Here is a 16696-nt window from a genome sequence, read left to right on the forward strand (position 1 = left end):
GATTTATTACGAATATATGATATAAATGAAGTGCTTTGTGATTTGAACAAGTTTGTGCGTTGGTTTGGGTTGCAAATAGGCGTAAATTTGCGTGGAAAGTGGGTGCACTTTTGTGGTCAGAAAAAATCGAACTGTGCTGATGCTACGTGGTTGCAAAACACTTTCATTTTTATTCAGTTTCAGTTATTATATTTGATGATAAATGCCAATATAATCGCACTCAACCTCCACGCATTTTTCGTCTTCGTTGTTTGTTTTCATTCTTAGGTTTTGTACTTAAAATGACGATATGTATACTAAACCCTACCCTGTGTATTTATGTATTTATCATTAAGAATTTTCCATTAAAATAGATACAGTTCAGTGTCTAACAAAATACATATGTATGTATAAAAACGGAGATATTAAAATGAATGTTTTTAACTTAAGTGTTGTCTTTTTTATTTGAATGAAGGAATAAAATGTATACGGGGTTACAAAGTGTGAATTAAAGGAAAGAATACGCCTTTTTTAGCATTAAAAAACTGGTTATTCTGCCTACATTCCGGATCATATGGATGTAAACAAACAAGTTTACATTTTATATCATCTGCGGAATATTCCTTCAGTATCTCCATTTCAATGGCTGCGGAATAAATATTTAAATGGCGAGATGAGAAGGGACTGGTATTAAAATCGGCATATCGCCGAATGCTTCTTCCATGTATCTTTATTGTGGTGCTGTTTGATGTCGCGTATATCATTTCAACGATTTCACTATTTTTGGTCAAAAACCACTTATTCTTTCGGTCATTTGATAGCATGAATGCTGAAAAATCTACTCTGCCATACATTTCAGAGCTTGCGACAATTTGTTTGCTTAAAATGGGGTATACGGCTGATTTTGAAGGCCGGGAATTCAACTTATTCATTTCAATAATACGTTTAGCCACTTGACTCAAAGGTCTGGAACCATTTTTTAAAAGACATTTCAACCAATACAGCGTACTCTCAAATGGATATGCAGAAATATTTCGCAAAGATCCAAATTTCAGAACGTCATCATGAACATGTATTAAATTGTGGACATTGGAGCTGATAGAGTCGTTGCCATACAGAGATATAAATTCTTCCACATATTCATTCATCAAATTCCTAGCGACGTCAAGAACTCCGGGACTTTGTACATATCGTTCGCATGAATATATCGTCGTTGCTAAAACTAAATTCCAAAAGTGTTTATAAAACTCAGTTGGTAAAAAACTTTTCATTATCACTGGGCCAAGGTATAACAAAAATGTTCGATATTCTATTGATTTCCAGAACGACAATGTATCGATGCCAATTTCGAGCTAATATGTTTCTAAAATAAACATACCTAATTCAATTAAGTGCATCGAATCAGCAATAGGGAATTTTTTATCATGTCAATGCCTTCAATTTCCTCCAAAAGGGTGTGATAAAACTGTCGCATTCTTGAATTCCATAGATGATGATCTTCATCAACTTTGTTTATAAAATCTAAATGAGTTCTTCGTCGACAATCTAACCTTGGAAAGCTCATGTGGTTTCCCGATCGATCGAATTCTCCTACAACGTTACATTTTGTACAACTGTTATATGCGGTGTGTGTCTTAACGCCTGTAAAATCCAGAAACAATTAGGTATTATATCATTTATATCATTAACATTGCTATTGCTATGTATCTGCTAACTTGACTGTGGAATGTACGTACACGAATGTATACGCATGCTATGGAGTTCGAGCTTTACTCACATTTAATAAATGCTCGAGCCGGGGTGTCTGCAATATACGCATTAATCTTGATCAATATTTTTGAGCCGTTTGGAAACTCAATTCCATTTAAAATTAGACTATTAATCTCGTCAACATATGATCTTAAAAACTCTTCGCTGGATGGTGGTTTCGAATCGCCGAAATAAATTGCTACAACCATTGGTCTAATTTCATGCATATTGGCTATGTCAATTAAAACTGGCCAAAACTGAAACTTGTTACTTCGGAACAGGGGTAAACCATCAACATTGAAATTGAGAAGAACTTGAATTGTTTGATTTAAGTCACGAAATGCATTTCGCAAGCAGTTTTCAATGCCATAGTACCAGAATGAACCGGATGCCATTGTTTGTATTACCACATTANGTTTTCAATGCCATAGTACCAGAATGAACCGGATCCCATTGTTTGTATTACCACGTTATGCGGTGTATGGAGCAACGTTCGCTCCGCAATAAAACAAGTAGCTCAGATACAGCAGAGTGGGCTATTTTGTATTTTATAGCCCAATCAGCCAATTTAGACATGAAGTCAATATGGATGTTCACATATCAATGACGCAGTCTACTGAAGACGGCTCTACTTCCCGATATATATTTTCCACCACCTCGTCATTATCATCCAAACCATCGTGCGAAATTGAATCATTTGTCTCTGATATAATTGGTTCTTTCGAAATACTATACTCTCCGGATAATGAAGAATTTTTAGTGTTTCCGTCTCGAATATAAAAGTTGATGCTTCCACACTTTCCTAATAGTTGTCGGTCATTTTGCAGGTTGTTGTCGATTGGTTTGACACAGTTATTTAATCTTTTCAAAAAGTTTTTCTTTCTACGGTAGCACTTCAAATAGGAATTGAACTTGGAATATTTCATATTTATACGACTCGCACTCGACTCGACACTCGCAATGAGGCTATATATTTATTTATAAAAATACGCAAAAAGGTTGGTTGGTAAACATAAAACGACTGAATAATTTTAATGACATTTGTCAACGTTGAGTAATTTGTGAACCAAATAAAAAGAGTGGAGCTGGTGCAGTTTTCGTACTAATCTCAATGAATCAATAGTACCAAAACGTTAAAGGCAGAATTTTGATTTGAGAAGAAGTACTGGCGGGATGACAAATACACCAAAATATTATTATTTTTTTTTAATCTTAACACATATGTACCAAAATTCATAAATATACACCAAGTTATACACCAGTGTGCTACTTGAGTAAATATATCAACAGATACATAAGTATAACTTTTTCAAAATTTTAAAATTTCAAAATCGTTGCTACTAAAGTGATTAATGTATCCACCTAGATATAAGTGACTTAATACGGTTTTTGCTAAATTTTTAACGACTATCTCAATTCCATTTTCCTATAANTGGCAGTCGAGCAAACAGTTAACGTTTTTAGACTTAATACTCGGTCGGATTTGGTCAAATCAATTTTATCGTCAACTACCTTCAGTGATTCAAAAGATGTAGTGGCAAAAATGATAGTCGAACAAAATAATCAAGTGAAAGAGCGTCAAATGTTAGCGTTTCGATCCCGAGTCAATAGGCCAAATAATTTTTCCGGATTGCTTCAGAGGTCACAATTTTAATAGGTACAACAACAATAATTACAGACAAAATAATGCTAATTTCAGTAGGTACAATAATAACGGTAATAACAGTAGGCACAACAATAACGGTGCGAGGCATAACGGCAACAATTCCAACAATAATAGTAATCGGTCATCAAGTTACAACAATTGAAACAATAACAGCAACAATAATACTAATAGACGTCCAAATTCACGCAATAATGCTAATGTGCGCGCTTTAAACGCCCACGCCCCTCAGGAGCGAAAACTGAGGGCGGTTCAATCGACTTTATCGAATTGAAAATTAATGGCTCAAACGAATTTTGTATGTTTTTGATCGACACGCAAGCTGAAATTTCTCTAATAAAATATTCTAGCATTGATAAACAATTTTCTATAAATACGAAAGATATAATTTGCATTACCGGTGTCACTTCCGATACTGATTACTGATTTTTTCATTAAACATACTTTACTTGTAGCAAACGATGACTCTAACACACCATCTGCTGGTATATTGGGTAAAGATTTTCCAAAAAGTAACAAATGCGTTATTAGCTATGCAAGCAATTATATTTCCTTCTGGGTAAGCAATGAAAAAGTCGCGATACCAATCCTACACGGAACCGAAAGCGACACTTCTATCATACCACCCAGATGCAAGGTTTACAGAATTTTCGATTTAGGCCATTCGCCAGATCCGCTTTTTGTAGAATCGCAAGAAGTTGAACACGGTGTATTCACAGCAAGATGCATAGTTAAATAATATCAGTAACCCAATTATCAAAATCATAAATACCACAGATGACGTGAAACATGTAAAGAATGTAAAAAATGTAAATATTCGGAGGGAAAAACTTTCTGACTATCACGTTTATTCAATTAATAAGACCAAGACAGAAGACTCACGAACAAACGTATTATCAAATATTTTGAAAAACCAAATCCCTACAGAAGCTAACAGCAATTTACTTGACCTTTGCATAAAATATGCCGACATTTTCACTCCGGACAATGACAAAATGACATTAAAAAATTTTTATGAACAGAAACTTAGGTTGACTGACACTGACCCGGTATATGTAAAAAACTATCGTCTGCCATATTCCCAACGTGGAGAGATAACTCGCCAAGTTAATAAATAACTAGATAACGATTTAATTGAAGGAAGTTGTTCCGATTACAATAGTCCTTTAATTTTGGTTCCTAAAAAATCGACTAATGGTCAAAAGCATATCGTATGTGCGTTGATTTCCGCGCAGTCAAGAAAAAAGTTATTGCGGATAAAATCCCTCTCGCACGAGTTGACGATATTTTGGATAATCTTGGCAGAGCTAAATATTTTTCTACCTTAGATCTTTTTTCTGGATTTCACCAAATCCCCTTGGATGAAAATTTACGTGATATAACTTCTTTTAGCACAGACCGTGGAGCATATCGATGGAAAGTATTGCCATTCGGTTTAAGTATAGCACCCAACTCATTCTCGCGAATGATGAGTATAGCTTTTTCTGATATTCCACCCAACGTAGCATTTTTATATGTAGTTGACTTTATTGTTATAGGCTGTAGTGAAGCACATCACATTAAAAATTTAGCAAAAGTTTTCGACACTTGTCGAAACTTCAACCTAAAACTTAACCCGAATAAAAGCAATTTTTTTCGGCCGGAAGTTACATTCCTAGGCCATAAATGTTCAGCCAAAGGTCTGTTGCCAGACGACACCAAAATAAACGCTGTTAAAAAATATGGTTCGTTTAGATTTTAAATTTTACAGATGTATGTACTCATGTATATTTTTCATAAAACTTTTTGTAATAGCTACCATTTTTTGCGACTGTGGCATATTAGACCGACACACACTTGTGGAAAATTTCGATTTCTTTATCTACGTTTTTCAAATTCATTTTCATTATTTAGCTTTAAGTGATTTGAGGTATTCAACCAATTTTTGCAACATCATTTTCATTATTTAGCTTTAAGTAATTTGAGGAATTCAACGAATTTTTCTAACATCATTTTCATTATTTAGCTATTACTATTAAGTGATTCAATGGATTAAACCCGTTTTTCAAACTCATTTTCATTATCTAACTTGTAAGTGATTCAAGGGATTAAAAAAATTTTTTAAATTCATTCTCATTATTTAAATTTAAGTGATTCAAAGTATTAAACCTATATTTCAAATTCATTTTCATTATTTAACTTTAAGTGATTCAAGGGATTAAACCCATTTTTCAAATCAATTTTTATTATTTAGCTGTAAGAGACGTGAGGGATTCAACCCCTTTTTAAAATTCATTTTCGTTATCCAATAATTTTAATAAATATTTCAAGATGTGATTGATCCTTCTCTTTTTATACATATTGATAATGCAAACTTGAATTAAATGAGGTGATATACCCAAAGGCAATTTTTTCTTGGTTCTAGCACTTTCAAATATATCTTGCTTCATACATACCTAAATATATCAACAGATACATAACTATAACTTTTTCAAAATTTTAAATTTTCAAATTTCAAAATCGTTGCTACTAAAGTGATTATTGTATCCACCTAGATATAAGTGACTTAATACGGTTTTTGCTAAATTTTTAACGACTATCTCAATTTCACTTTCCTATAATTTTTTTATTTAAAAATACAAAGCGTTAATACAACTACTATTTTTACCATATACCGATGAACATAAATAACAATATTTTGATACGACAATAACTTTGAAAATACAAAATTTGTAAACCAACTTAAACTCTTTGCAATTGTATGGGAATAGAACCCAATATTCCCACTGCATGAAAAAGTTCCTTTAACTGCATTCCAAATTTTCAGCCGATGACCTACTGAAGAAAAGCATAACGAGGGCTTATATTCAATACCCTCTATCTGCAATTTTCACAAAACTTACTTTGTGATGTAAAAACCCATCTGTAACTTATGACGAGTATAAATATTCGCTTATTACAGCCCATTTTACTACTAGTTATTGCCAATAGTTCGGCTCATACCTGTAATCTCAAGGAAGTTCAAGTTGAGTTAGCCCGTTGTAAGGAACAGTTAGCAAAGTGCTTTACTAAACTGAATTGTCGCGTTAAGATTCCACCTGATAGCTTATTGCTAATTTGCCAATCAGACTTAGCGGACTCTGAGTCAAAAGAAGAGTTTAGTGACGCCAAGTCAGAAGCTTCGGTACAATTCAGTCTTAAAAGAAGCTCGTCACTTCCATCTTTTAAATATCTCCTCACTGTATTCAACCTGCCGTCACCGGCTACCAGTTCTCCAAATATTTCTACATTTTTTCAAGAATTTTTAGACATGGCTACACCTGAACAGAAGAAATCCTTTATTATGGGCCTCAATCATTAGGGAAAATTACAACGGAGATTTGCTAGCACTTGATACAATTAATTTAATTAAAGATTTTGCTGACGATAATTAAATACAACTTTTATATCATTTTTGAAATCAAAGCTCGAAGGCAAGGCACGTGAAGCAATTCCGACCAAAGTCAATTCAGTTCGAAGATGCGTTGAGAAACAGAATGAAGCCAGACAACTCGAAAGTTGTAGCTGGGAAAATTGTATCATTACATGTAAAAAACAACAATTATACGGAATTCGCTAAGCGTGTCGAGGAGCTTTCGGATGCATTAGAGCGTTCTTTGATCATTGAAGGTACGACCCAGTCTAAGGCCTAGAAATGGCAGTCGAGCAAACAGTTAACGTTTTTAGACTTAATACTCGGTCGGATTTGGTCAAATCAATTTTATCGTCAACTACCTTCAGTGATTCAAAAGATGTAGTGGCAAAAATGATAGTCGAACAAAATAATCAAGTGAAAGAGCGTCAAATGTTAGCGTTTCGATCCCGAGTCAATAGGCCAAATAATTTTTCCGGATTGCTTCAGAGGTCACAATTTTAATAGGTACAACAACAATAATTACAGACAAAATAATGCTAATTTCAGTAGGTACAATAATAACGGTAATAACAGTAGGCACAACAATAACGGTGCGAGGCATAACGGCAACAATGCCAACAATAATAGTAATCGGTCATCAAATAACAACAATTGAAACAATAACAGCAACAATAATACTAATAGACGTCCAAATTCACGCAATAATGCTAATGTGCGCGCTTTAAACGCTCACGCCCCTCAGGAGCGAAAACTGAGGGCGGTTCAATCGACTTTATCGAACTGAAAATGGCTCAAAGGAATTTTGTATGTTTTTGATCGACACGCAAGCTGACATTTCTCTAATAAAATATTCTAGCATTGATAAACAATTTTCTATAAATACGAAAGATATAATTTGCATTACCGGTGTCACTTCCGATACTGATTACTGATTTTTTCATTAAACATACTTTATTTGTAGCAAACGATGACTTTAACACACCATCTGCTGGTATATTGGGTAAAGATTTTCTAAAAAGTAACAAATGCGTTATTAGCTATGCAAGCAATTGTATTTCCTTCTGGGTAAGCAATGAAAAAGTCGCGATACCAATCCTACACGGAACCGAAAGCGACACTTGTATCATACCACCCAGATGCAAGGTTTACCGAATTTTCGATTTAGGCCATTCGCCAGATCCGCTTTTTGTAGAATCGCAAGAAGTTGAACACGGTGTATTCACAGCAAGATGCATAGTTAAATAATATCAGTAACCCAATTATCAAAATCATAAATACCACAGATGACGTGAAACATGTAAAGAATGTAAATATGTAAAGAATGTAAATATTCGGAGTGAAAAACTTTCTGACTATCACGTTTACTCAATTAATAAGACCAAGACAGAAGACTCACGAACAAACGAATTATCAAATATTTTGAAAAACCAAATCCCTACAGAAGCTAACAGCAATTTACTGGACCTTTGCATAAAATATGCCGACATTTTCACTCTGGACAATGAGAAAATGACATTAAACAATTTTTATGAACAGAAACTTAGGTTGACTGACACTGACCCGGTATATGTAAAAAACTATCGTCTGCCATATTCCCAACGTGGAGAGATAACTCGCCAAGTTAATAAATAACTAGATAACGATTTAATTGAAGGAAGTTGTTCCGATTACAATAGTCCTTTAATTTTGGTTCCTAAAAAATCTACTAATGGTCAAAAGCATATCGTATGTGCGTTGATTTCCGCGCAGTCAAGAAAAAAGTTATTGCGGATAAAATCCCTCTCGCACGAGTTGACGATATTTTGGATAATCTTGGCAGAGCTAAATATTTTTCTACCTTAGATCCTTTTCTGGATTTCACCAAATCCCCTTGGATGAAAATTTACGTGATATAACTTCTTTTAGCACAGACCGTGGAGCATATCGTTGGAAAGTATTGCCATTCGGTTTAAGTATAGCACCCAACTCATTCTCGCGAATGATGAGTATAGCTTTTTCTGATATTCCACCCAACGTAGAATTTTTATATGTAGATGACTTTATTGTTATAGGCTGCAGTGAAGCACACCACATTAAAAATTTAGCAAAAGTTTTCGACACTTGTCGAAACTTCAACCTAAAACTTAACCCGAATAAAAGCAATTTTCTTCGGCCGGAAGTTACATTCCTAGGCCATAAATGTTCAGCCAAAGATCTGTTGCCAGACGACACCAAAATAAACGGTGTTAAAAAATATACAAAACCGACTGATAATAATGCGGTTCGACGTTTCGTAGAGTTTGCTAATTATTGCAGGCGGTTTATACCAAATTTTGCGTCTCTGGTAGCATCTTTAAATAAATTAGGCAGGAAAAAAGTTGAATTTAGTTGGGACAGTGCGTGCGACAAAGCTCTTGAATTTTTAAAAGCAGCATTAATTTCGCCAAAATTGCTACAATACTACTAAATACACTATAAAATACACTAAAGAATCGATTATTACTGTCGATGCGTCGAAAGTTGGGCGTGGTGCTATATTAAGCCAAAACCATGACGGAAATGGCTTACCAATATGTTTGGCTTCTAAATATTTCAATAAAGCAGAGCAAAATAAACCGATTATTGAACTTGTACTGTAAGCGATATATTTTGCAATCAAGCAGTTTCGACTGTATGATTACGACTTTACGGTGAAATCTGACCATCTACCCTTAGTTTATCTCTTTAATATGAAGGATCCGTCGTCAAAGCTTGCTAGAATACGTCTAGAACTGTCAGAGTACGATTTCACAATCGAGTACATAAAAGGCAAAACAAATGTCGGTGCGGACGCATTGTCACGGATTACAATGAACGAACTAAAAGACTCCACTACACAAGTTTTAGCGGTAAAAACACGATCAATGACGAATCAAACACAATTAAAGGACGATAGTGAATGCAATGACAAAATTAAATTACGGGTTTATGACAAATTTTCATATGATTTCTCAAAGAAAATACCCCGGGTGAAAACAAATATAGTACTTGGTAAAAATAATACAATTTAAAATTTTCAAGTTTGTGCACATTTAAAACACAAAAAACTCGATTTACTTAATTTTGCGATTGTTAACGAAAAAACGAATTTCAAAGAGTTGCTTTCGCGGCTTGCGGTCGAAGCCAACAATCGTAACATTAGGAAGTTAGAATGGCCTAAGGATGACTTATTTTTCAAATATTTTTCAATAGCAAATTTAAAAGAGCGCGGAAATAAAGTTTTAAAGACATTACATATTATATTAACAGATCCTGTCGAAACTGTGACCGGCGAAGAAAAGAAATACCAACTTATGACAATCTACCACAACGACCCTGTTGAATATGTTACTTGCTCGATATTTTCCTTGGTAAATATGTTACTAGTGTGCTATGTGATTGAACGATTGTCGTTGATTGTCATATGAAATAAAGTGAATATTTTATTATTTTTATTTTGTTAAATTCATTGCAATCAGACGTTTTATATTGCACTGGAATAATTTCAATAATTTCGGCAACTGCCGCAACATTTTGGTGCCGAAACCCGTGATCGTTTTGCGCATTTTGCAGAAAAGGCTGCATGAATTAGGTTGTATTGTTCTTTTAATATTGGTATATGTAGTTTATATTTGTTTTAGCGTGTATGTTGCCGGTTTTTAGTTTGGAAATTGTCATTGGCAATCATCTTTTTCACCCCTATGATGAATAGTACAGCCGTTGAAGAGCATGCACGATATTGCACTATTCGTGGTCATGACTCTCACAGTTTGTCTGCAAATTTGGGACGCGTCGCGGTACCTGATTTTGGTCCATGCTGTGGTGGCGTCAATTATGATACACCGCTTGCAAATTTTGGACGCGCCGCGGTACCTGCATTCGGTCCATGCTGTGGTGGCGTCACTTATGGTACACCGCTTGCAAATTTTGGAAGCATGGCGGTACCTGGTTTTAATCCATGCTGTGGTGGCTTCACTTATGACACACCGCTTGTCGTCGTTCGCGTCGTTCGCTTGCTGTTACACGGTGGTGTCATACCACTCAATATTTATTCGGACATTAGCGAGTGTGCGAAAGGACGTTATCATAATTGATACATAGCGCGCAGCATTTGGTTTAATTGTGACTTTGAGCTAAAGCATTTATATTAATGCTGTCATTTCTTTGCAGGACTTCGCGGAAGTGGTTTTTGAGTGCCTATTAGTCGGTTTAACATTCAGCTCTTATTGCATACGTCGAATTTGTTTTTGGTTTTTCCACTCTACGATGAATTCTGCGTACACAGAGTTGGTTAAGGATAGAAACCTTCTTAGTAAGCTCATCAAGCGCCTTGATAAAAGATGTCAGTCTTTAGAGGCACAGTGCTGGAATGAAGCAGAAATTGATATGCAAAAGGCTACTTTAGAAAGACATTGGTCATCATTTCAGACCAAGCAACTAGCGGTATCTGAATTGCCTAGCATCAGTGAGGAGACTCGCTCTCGGAACGAAGCAGTTGCCTTCGAGGTGGCGAATTTATACTTTAATATCAAACAGCGATCGACTGCGCTTATGAATTTGGCCAACCCTAACCATGGCCGGACTTTGCTTAAAGTGTCGGAGATTAAACTGACTAAGTTTAACGGCGATTATACTAAATGGACTTCTTGGCGCGCATAATTTGTGAGTAAAGTATTGGAAACTGAATTGTCTTCAGGGTCGTAAGTCGATTTGCTGCTAAAAGCTTTGGAAGGTGAAGCTCGGAAATGTGCATGACAAGCGAGACATCGTGACAAAGGTGATTTAGATAGAATTTGGAAGAAATTAGAGGACACGTATGATAACCCTTATCAGATTGTGACGACGCATATTAATCAGCTTACCGATATTCCGACGATGGAATTTGGACGATCAGATAAATTGCGAATAATTATTGATACCGTCGAACAAGAACTGCGATCATTGGATCGGTTTAATTGCAGCACAGATACATGGAGCCCATTTATGGCCGTGCATGTGTTGCGTAAACTTGACAAGTCAACCAGGGCTGCGTGGGAAATGGATAGGAATCCTACCGACCCTCCTTCACTCTCAAAACTGCTGCCGTTTTTAGAAAGGCGCATTTTCGCGATGCGTAACATAAAGGCAAACAGATTAGGCTCTGCAAGTGTAATTACAGACCGGTGTTTTAACGATGGTCAAGGCAAGAGGTGTGCCACTGACACGGAGAGTTATCGCGATAAGCGATTTAAGTTCAGCAACGAGTTTTCTGTCAGCCAACTAGCCGTGAACCTATTTTCGAGTAAGAAAAGTAGTGACAAGTGCGCATTTTGTAAAGGAGGTCATCACTCATGGAATTGTGAGAAACTCGGCAGTATGGGATACAATGACTGAGTGGGCAAAATTAGAGATCTTAAGCTTTGTGAATCTTGTTTGTCAGTTGAGAATTTGGTGCAAAATTGCAAATGGAGAGGGTGCAAGGCGTGTAACTACGCGAAACACAATCGAATTAATTGTCCCAAGTATCCGGAAGGGGCGCATGGAACGGAAAGTTCATATTGCTACGGCTGGCTGCTCGTCCATGTTTTCAGGTGAAAAAATGGATCTTTATGAAACGGCGAAGCCTGATGAAGGGTTGTCGATATTATCGATATTATCCTATTGGATCAGCAGTGTGTCACTTGTGGCAAAACGCCGGAACGCTAACCGGAGACGTGCGCCTATTGTGCGATAGCGGCTCACAGCTAAATCTAATAACGCAAGCGTGTGTTCATAGGTAGTGTCTTAATCGCATGCCGTGTAAGATCTCCATCAGAGGTGTCGGTGATGCACCACCGATTCAATCGCTGGTTTACATTGATTGTGTATTGTGCCACATAGAGAACTCAGAAGCTGCTTTGCAGGTGCGTTTTGTCATTTTTAAAAGGATATCGGGTAAGAATCCGCAACGAGCCTTTAAGTGCAGACTTATGAGTCAGTTTCAAAATGATGATCTCTCGGATCCAACGTTTGCGGTACAGGGGCCAGTTAGGGGCCTCATATGTGTTTCAACTTGGGCTTCAATAATACGGAATGGAATAATTCGTTCTGATTCAGACGCTAGTCGGTTTATTGCTCAACAATCAATGCTTGGATGGGTTATGTCGGGCTGTGTCTGGAATGTTGAACCTTTATGTTCTCTTTCTTTTCACATCTCTCATTCCTGCTACAACTTAGAAAAAAGATTCGAATTATTTTGGTCGGTCGATGACGGCGAAGACCATTGTTTGCGCACTTCCGAAGAGGAACGCGCCGTGAATATTTTTGCATCGACGTATTCTAGGGATGAAGAGGGGCGGTACGTAGCAATGATACCATTGAAAGAAATATCCATTCCTCTTGGGCGCTCTCGTCCGACGGCTTTTGACAGATTTTTGGCTTTGGGAAACCGGCTCAAAAGGAATACTTGCATGGCAGAAACCTGTAGAGACTTCATGGATGATTATGTTAAAGAGAGTCATTTAGTACCGGCCCCACTGGCTCCAGAAGATCCTAGCTTATCTTATTACATACCCTATAATATTATATCGAAAAAGAAATTTCGTGTCGGTTTCGATGCCTCCAGACGATGGTCTGGTGTATCATCCAACGACCTTCAGTTGCCAGGTGGAAAGCTGCAAGGTGACTTGTATGAGACTTTGTTGTTGTTTAGGAATTACCGTTTCGCGTTAACTGCAGGTATCATCAAGATGTTTCGTCAGGTTTCCAGCGATTTTTTTTCGCCCTTGGATTGGCCATTCAATTGGTGAATACTACATCACCGTCTGGTTTCAATGCTGTTAGGGCACTCCAACAATGTGCTTTGGATGAAGCCGAAAGATTTCCTCTTGCTTCAGTGGCCACGCTAACAAATTTTTACATGGACGACGTTTTAGGCGGAGCTGAGTTCATTGAGGAGTTGCAAAGCCTGTACAGGTAGATGATAGATATGCTTAAATCTGGCGGTTTTCAATTAGCTAAATGAGCGAGTAACAATGTCGAATTTGCTAAAGAATTCACCAACACCGGACTTGCGAGATTGAATTGCAGGTTAAGTCAGGAATACTTGGCATGATTTGGGATCCAAATTCCGATAATTTTTATATCAAAATACGAGGCTACCCTGTGGAAAACACGAGACCATTTACAAAACGTCAGATCATCAGTCACATCGCCCAGGTGTATGATCCTACAGGTCTTTATGCGCCAGTTATCATAGCGGGCAAAATCATTATACAGGACGTATGGAAGTTGAACTTTGGTTGGGATGACGCCATTACAAATGGTATCATGGATTTGTGGAAGTTATTTCAACAAAGCGCGATCTATTTAGCAGACATTCCAGTTCCAAGGTGGATAGCGTTTTCAGAAGCAATTAAAGTACAACTGCATCTGTCTAAGATTCTACTTTAACTAAAACTGCGCCATTTGAATCACCCTGTAATTTACTTTTTGCTTTTCTCTATTATTTCTATTCGGAGTAAATTGATCTGTAATTTTTCTGATTTCCTCCTTCTCAACTTGGACTTTTAATAAATTGGATGTGCGATTAAGCTGAGCTCACGTTTTTTATTACACATTTTGGTGCCTCCTGTGAGGACTTTTAATAAACGCAATATAACTTCAGCTTAATTAGCACTTTTCGACGCACAAGTACTTTGGTTTGGATCGGGCCTGATTTCGCAGATAATTGTGGATATTTTCTTCGATCTCGGAAATGACAGAAATAAATCTGCGAAAGTTCCATGCGGCCGCTATTTTGCGGATGTATGTGCAAGTAAAGGAGGCAAAGCCTGGTGAGCTCAACGTCACCCAAAATGATCAACGCTTAAAATCTGCTGCAGTGCATTTTGATCGGTGTAGTGGGACTCCACCGAAGCTACCTACATGGACTTGTGCGCAATGCTGAATCAACTTCGAAAGGGATTTGAGTGTGACTCTCAGTCGTCAACCAACAAGGCTTCGCCGATGGAATTAAAATTAGAGCCACTTTGTATACCATCATTTGACGGCTGCCCCCATAAGTGGCTTGCATTCAAGGATTTGTTTGAGACGTTGGTACATAATCGGGATTTGCCGGTGGCTTACAAGCTGGGGAAACTACGCCAAGCTGTTAAGGCAGAGTCGGTTCCGTTAGTAGGAGGGTTGTATTCAGGTGGGTACGAGGAAGTGTGGAAGGCGCTGAAAGATCGGTATGACAACCCTAAGCAATTAGCGGAGATTCACGTTGCTAGAGTTTTGAACATGAAGTCAATGGCTGAGGATACGTCCAAGGAATTATTGGGCGTCGTTGATGTGGTAAACGAATCCTTGCGAGCGTTAACGGTAATGAAGTTACCTGCNGGGTACGAGGAAGTGTGGAAGGCGCTGAAAGATCGGTATGACAACCCTAAGCAATTAGCGGAGATTCACGTTGCTAGAGTTTTGAACATGAAGTCAATGGCTGAGGATACGTCCAAGGAATTATTGGGCATCGTTGATGTGGTAAACGAATCCTTGCGAGCGTTAACGGTAATGAAGTTACCTGCCGACAAGTGGGATGCCCTTATCGTACCCATTGTGGTTTCTAAACTCTCCGCTAGAACACAGCGAGAATGGTGTATGCATTTCTCTTCCACCGAGCTATCAACTTTAATTGCCTTGCTAGCGTTTTTAGAGAAACGAGCACATAGTCTCTCAACTGAGTTTTGCCAGGTAGCGGATCGTCCCGACGTGCCGCATTCTTCCTCAAAGCAGAAGAAGACTCCCCGCTCTCTAAAGTGCAACCTCGCCGCGACTGGCGATGGCAAATGTCAGCACTGTCAAGGACCACACAAGGTTATGCGTTGTCCGGCCATTCTGGCTATGGGGCCGGATCAACGCTTTGAAGCTCTAAAGCGATCGAATTTGTGCTTTAACTGTTTGCGATCCGGACACCCATCTAAACTATGCTCCTCCGGCAACTGCCGCCAGTGCGGCCACAGACATCATACGATTTTTTGCCGCAACAAATCACAGCAACTTAGTACATCTGACGGGGTAGATACTCCTATGGCTAAACCAGACAGTATAGCCAATCCAGTCCCACCATCATTATGACTAGCAAGCAATACAACCATTACCAACGTCGGCAAAGGAAGTCAAACGATTTTTCTGGCTACAGCGCGAGCCTACGTATTCGGCCAGGGTCACAAGCAGCGAACATCCCGTATATTATGCGACCCTGGTTCTGAAGTAAGTTTATTTTCCGAAAGTTTGGCTAATAGTTTGGGTCTTTATAGGAGCAAGTGTGAGATCATGGTGGAGGGCATTGGCGGAGTTGCGTGTACGAGAACCAAGGGTAGCGTCCGCTTTACAATAAAAAGCATATTTTCTCAGTTTGAGCTAGACATTCACGCATTGGTCATTGGTTCGATTAGTTCAGTTACCCCCGCGGTTAGCGTCGATATTGGTCAATGGGGACATTTGGCAAATCTTCAATTGGCAGACCCATATTTCGGTACCGCGGGTAATGTTGATGTACTTCTTGGTGTTGATGTCTGGGGTTCGATCGTTGAGAAAGATGTCATACGACTTGGTTGGGTTGTATTCGGACCAGCATCAGTTCAGAGCACTTCGAATGCAACAGTTGGAATTTATTGCACGCAGATTAGAGACGAACCTTATTTAGAGGACCTTATCTGCAATTTTTGGAAGCTTGAAGAAGTACCCGTTACATCCAAGTGCTTGGATGATGAATGCGAGCGGTTCTTTGCCACTACTCACCGCCGTACGGCAGAGGGATGCTATATTGTGAGGCTGCCCCTCTGCCAAGACTGTCAACCATTAGGCGACTCTTACGTCAGCGCCCGGCGACAGTTATCACGTTTGGAACGACGTTTGACCGCTGATCCGGACATGCATGCAAAATATTTAGCATTTATGAGGGAATATGATAC

At 38.0% G+C, this 16696-nt stretch overlaps 2 protein-coding genes across 2 annotated transcripts; one reads left to right on the forward strand and one right to left on the reverse strand.

The window, feature by feature from the left end:
* Positions 1-295: 295 nt before the first annotated feature.
* Positions 296-2135, reverse strand: LOC108359744 (uncharacterized). The gene is made up of 2 exons (XM_017611716.1): positions 1757-2135; positions 296-1620 (listed from the first exon to the last, which is right to left on the reverse strand). Exons 1-2 carry the CDS (start codon positions 2121-2123, stop codon positions 1367-1369), a joined length of 621 nt encoding a protein of 206 aa, XP_017467205.1. The 5' UTR covers positions 2124-2135; the 3' UTR covers positions 296-1366.
* A 12531-nt stretch (positions 2136-14666) lies between these two features.
* LOC108359741 (uncharacterized) lies at positions 14667-15857 on the forward strand. Its single transcript, XM_017611712.1, has one exon. The coding sequence runs from the start codon at positions 14667-14669 to the stop codon at positions 15855-15857; it is 1191 nt and encodes a 396-aa protein (XP_017467201.1).
* Positions 15858-16696: the final 839 nt, after the last annotated feature.

The sequence above is a fragment of the Rhagoletis zephyria genome, unplaced genomic scaffold (assembly GCF_001687245.7).
Source record: "Rhagoletis zephyria isolate East Lansing unplaced genomic scaffold, Rhagoletis_zephyria_1.1 Rzeph_scaffold_00448, whole genome shotgun sequence".
NCBI classification, from domain to species: domain Eukaryota; kingdom Metazoa; phylum Arthropoda; class Insecta; order Diptera; family Tephritidae; genus Rhagoletis; species Rhagoletis zephyria.

Coding starts and splice junctions, on each gene's coding strand:
- LOC108359744 (XM_017611716.1), bottom strand. CDS start 2,123: ATGGCATCCGGTTCATTCTGGTACTATGGCATTGAAAACTGCTTGCGA. Junction 1,621..1,756: donor GGCTCGAGCATTTATTAAAT/GTGAGTAAAGCT, acceptor TGGATTTTACAG/GCGTTAAGACACACACCGCA.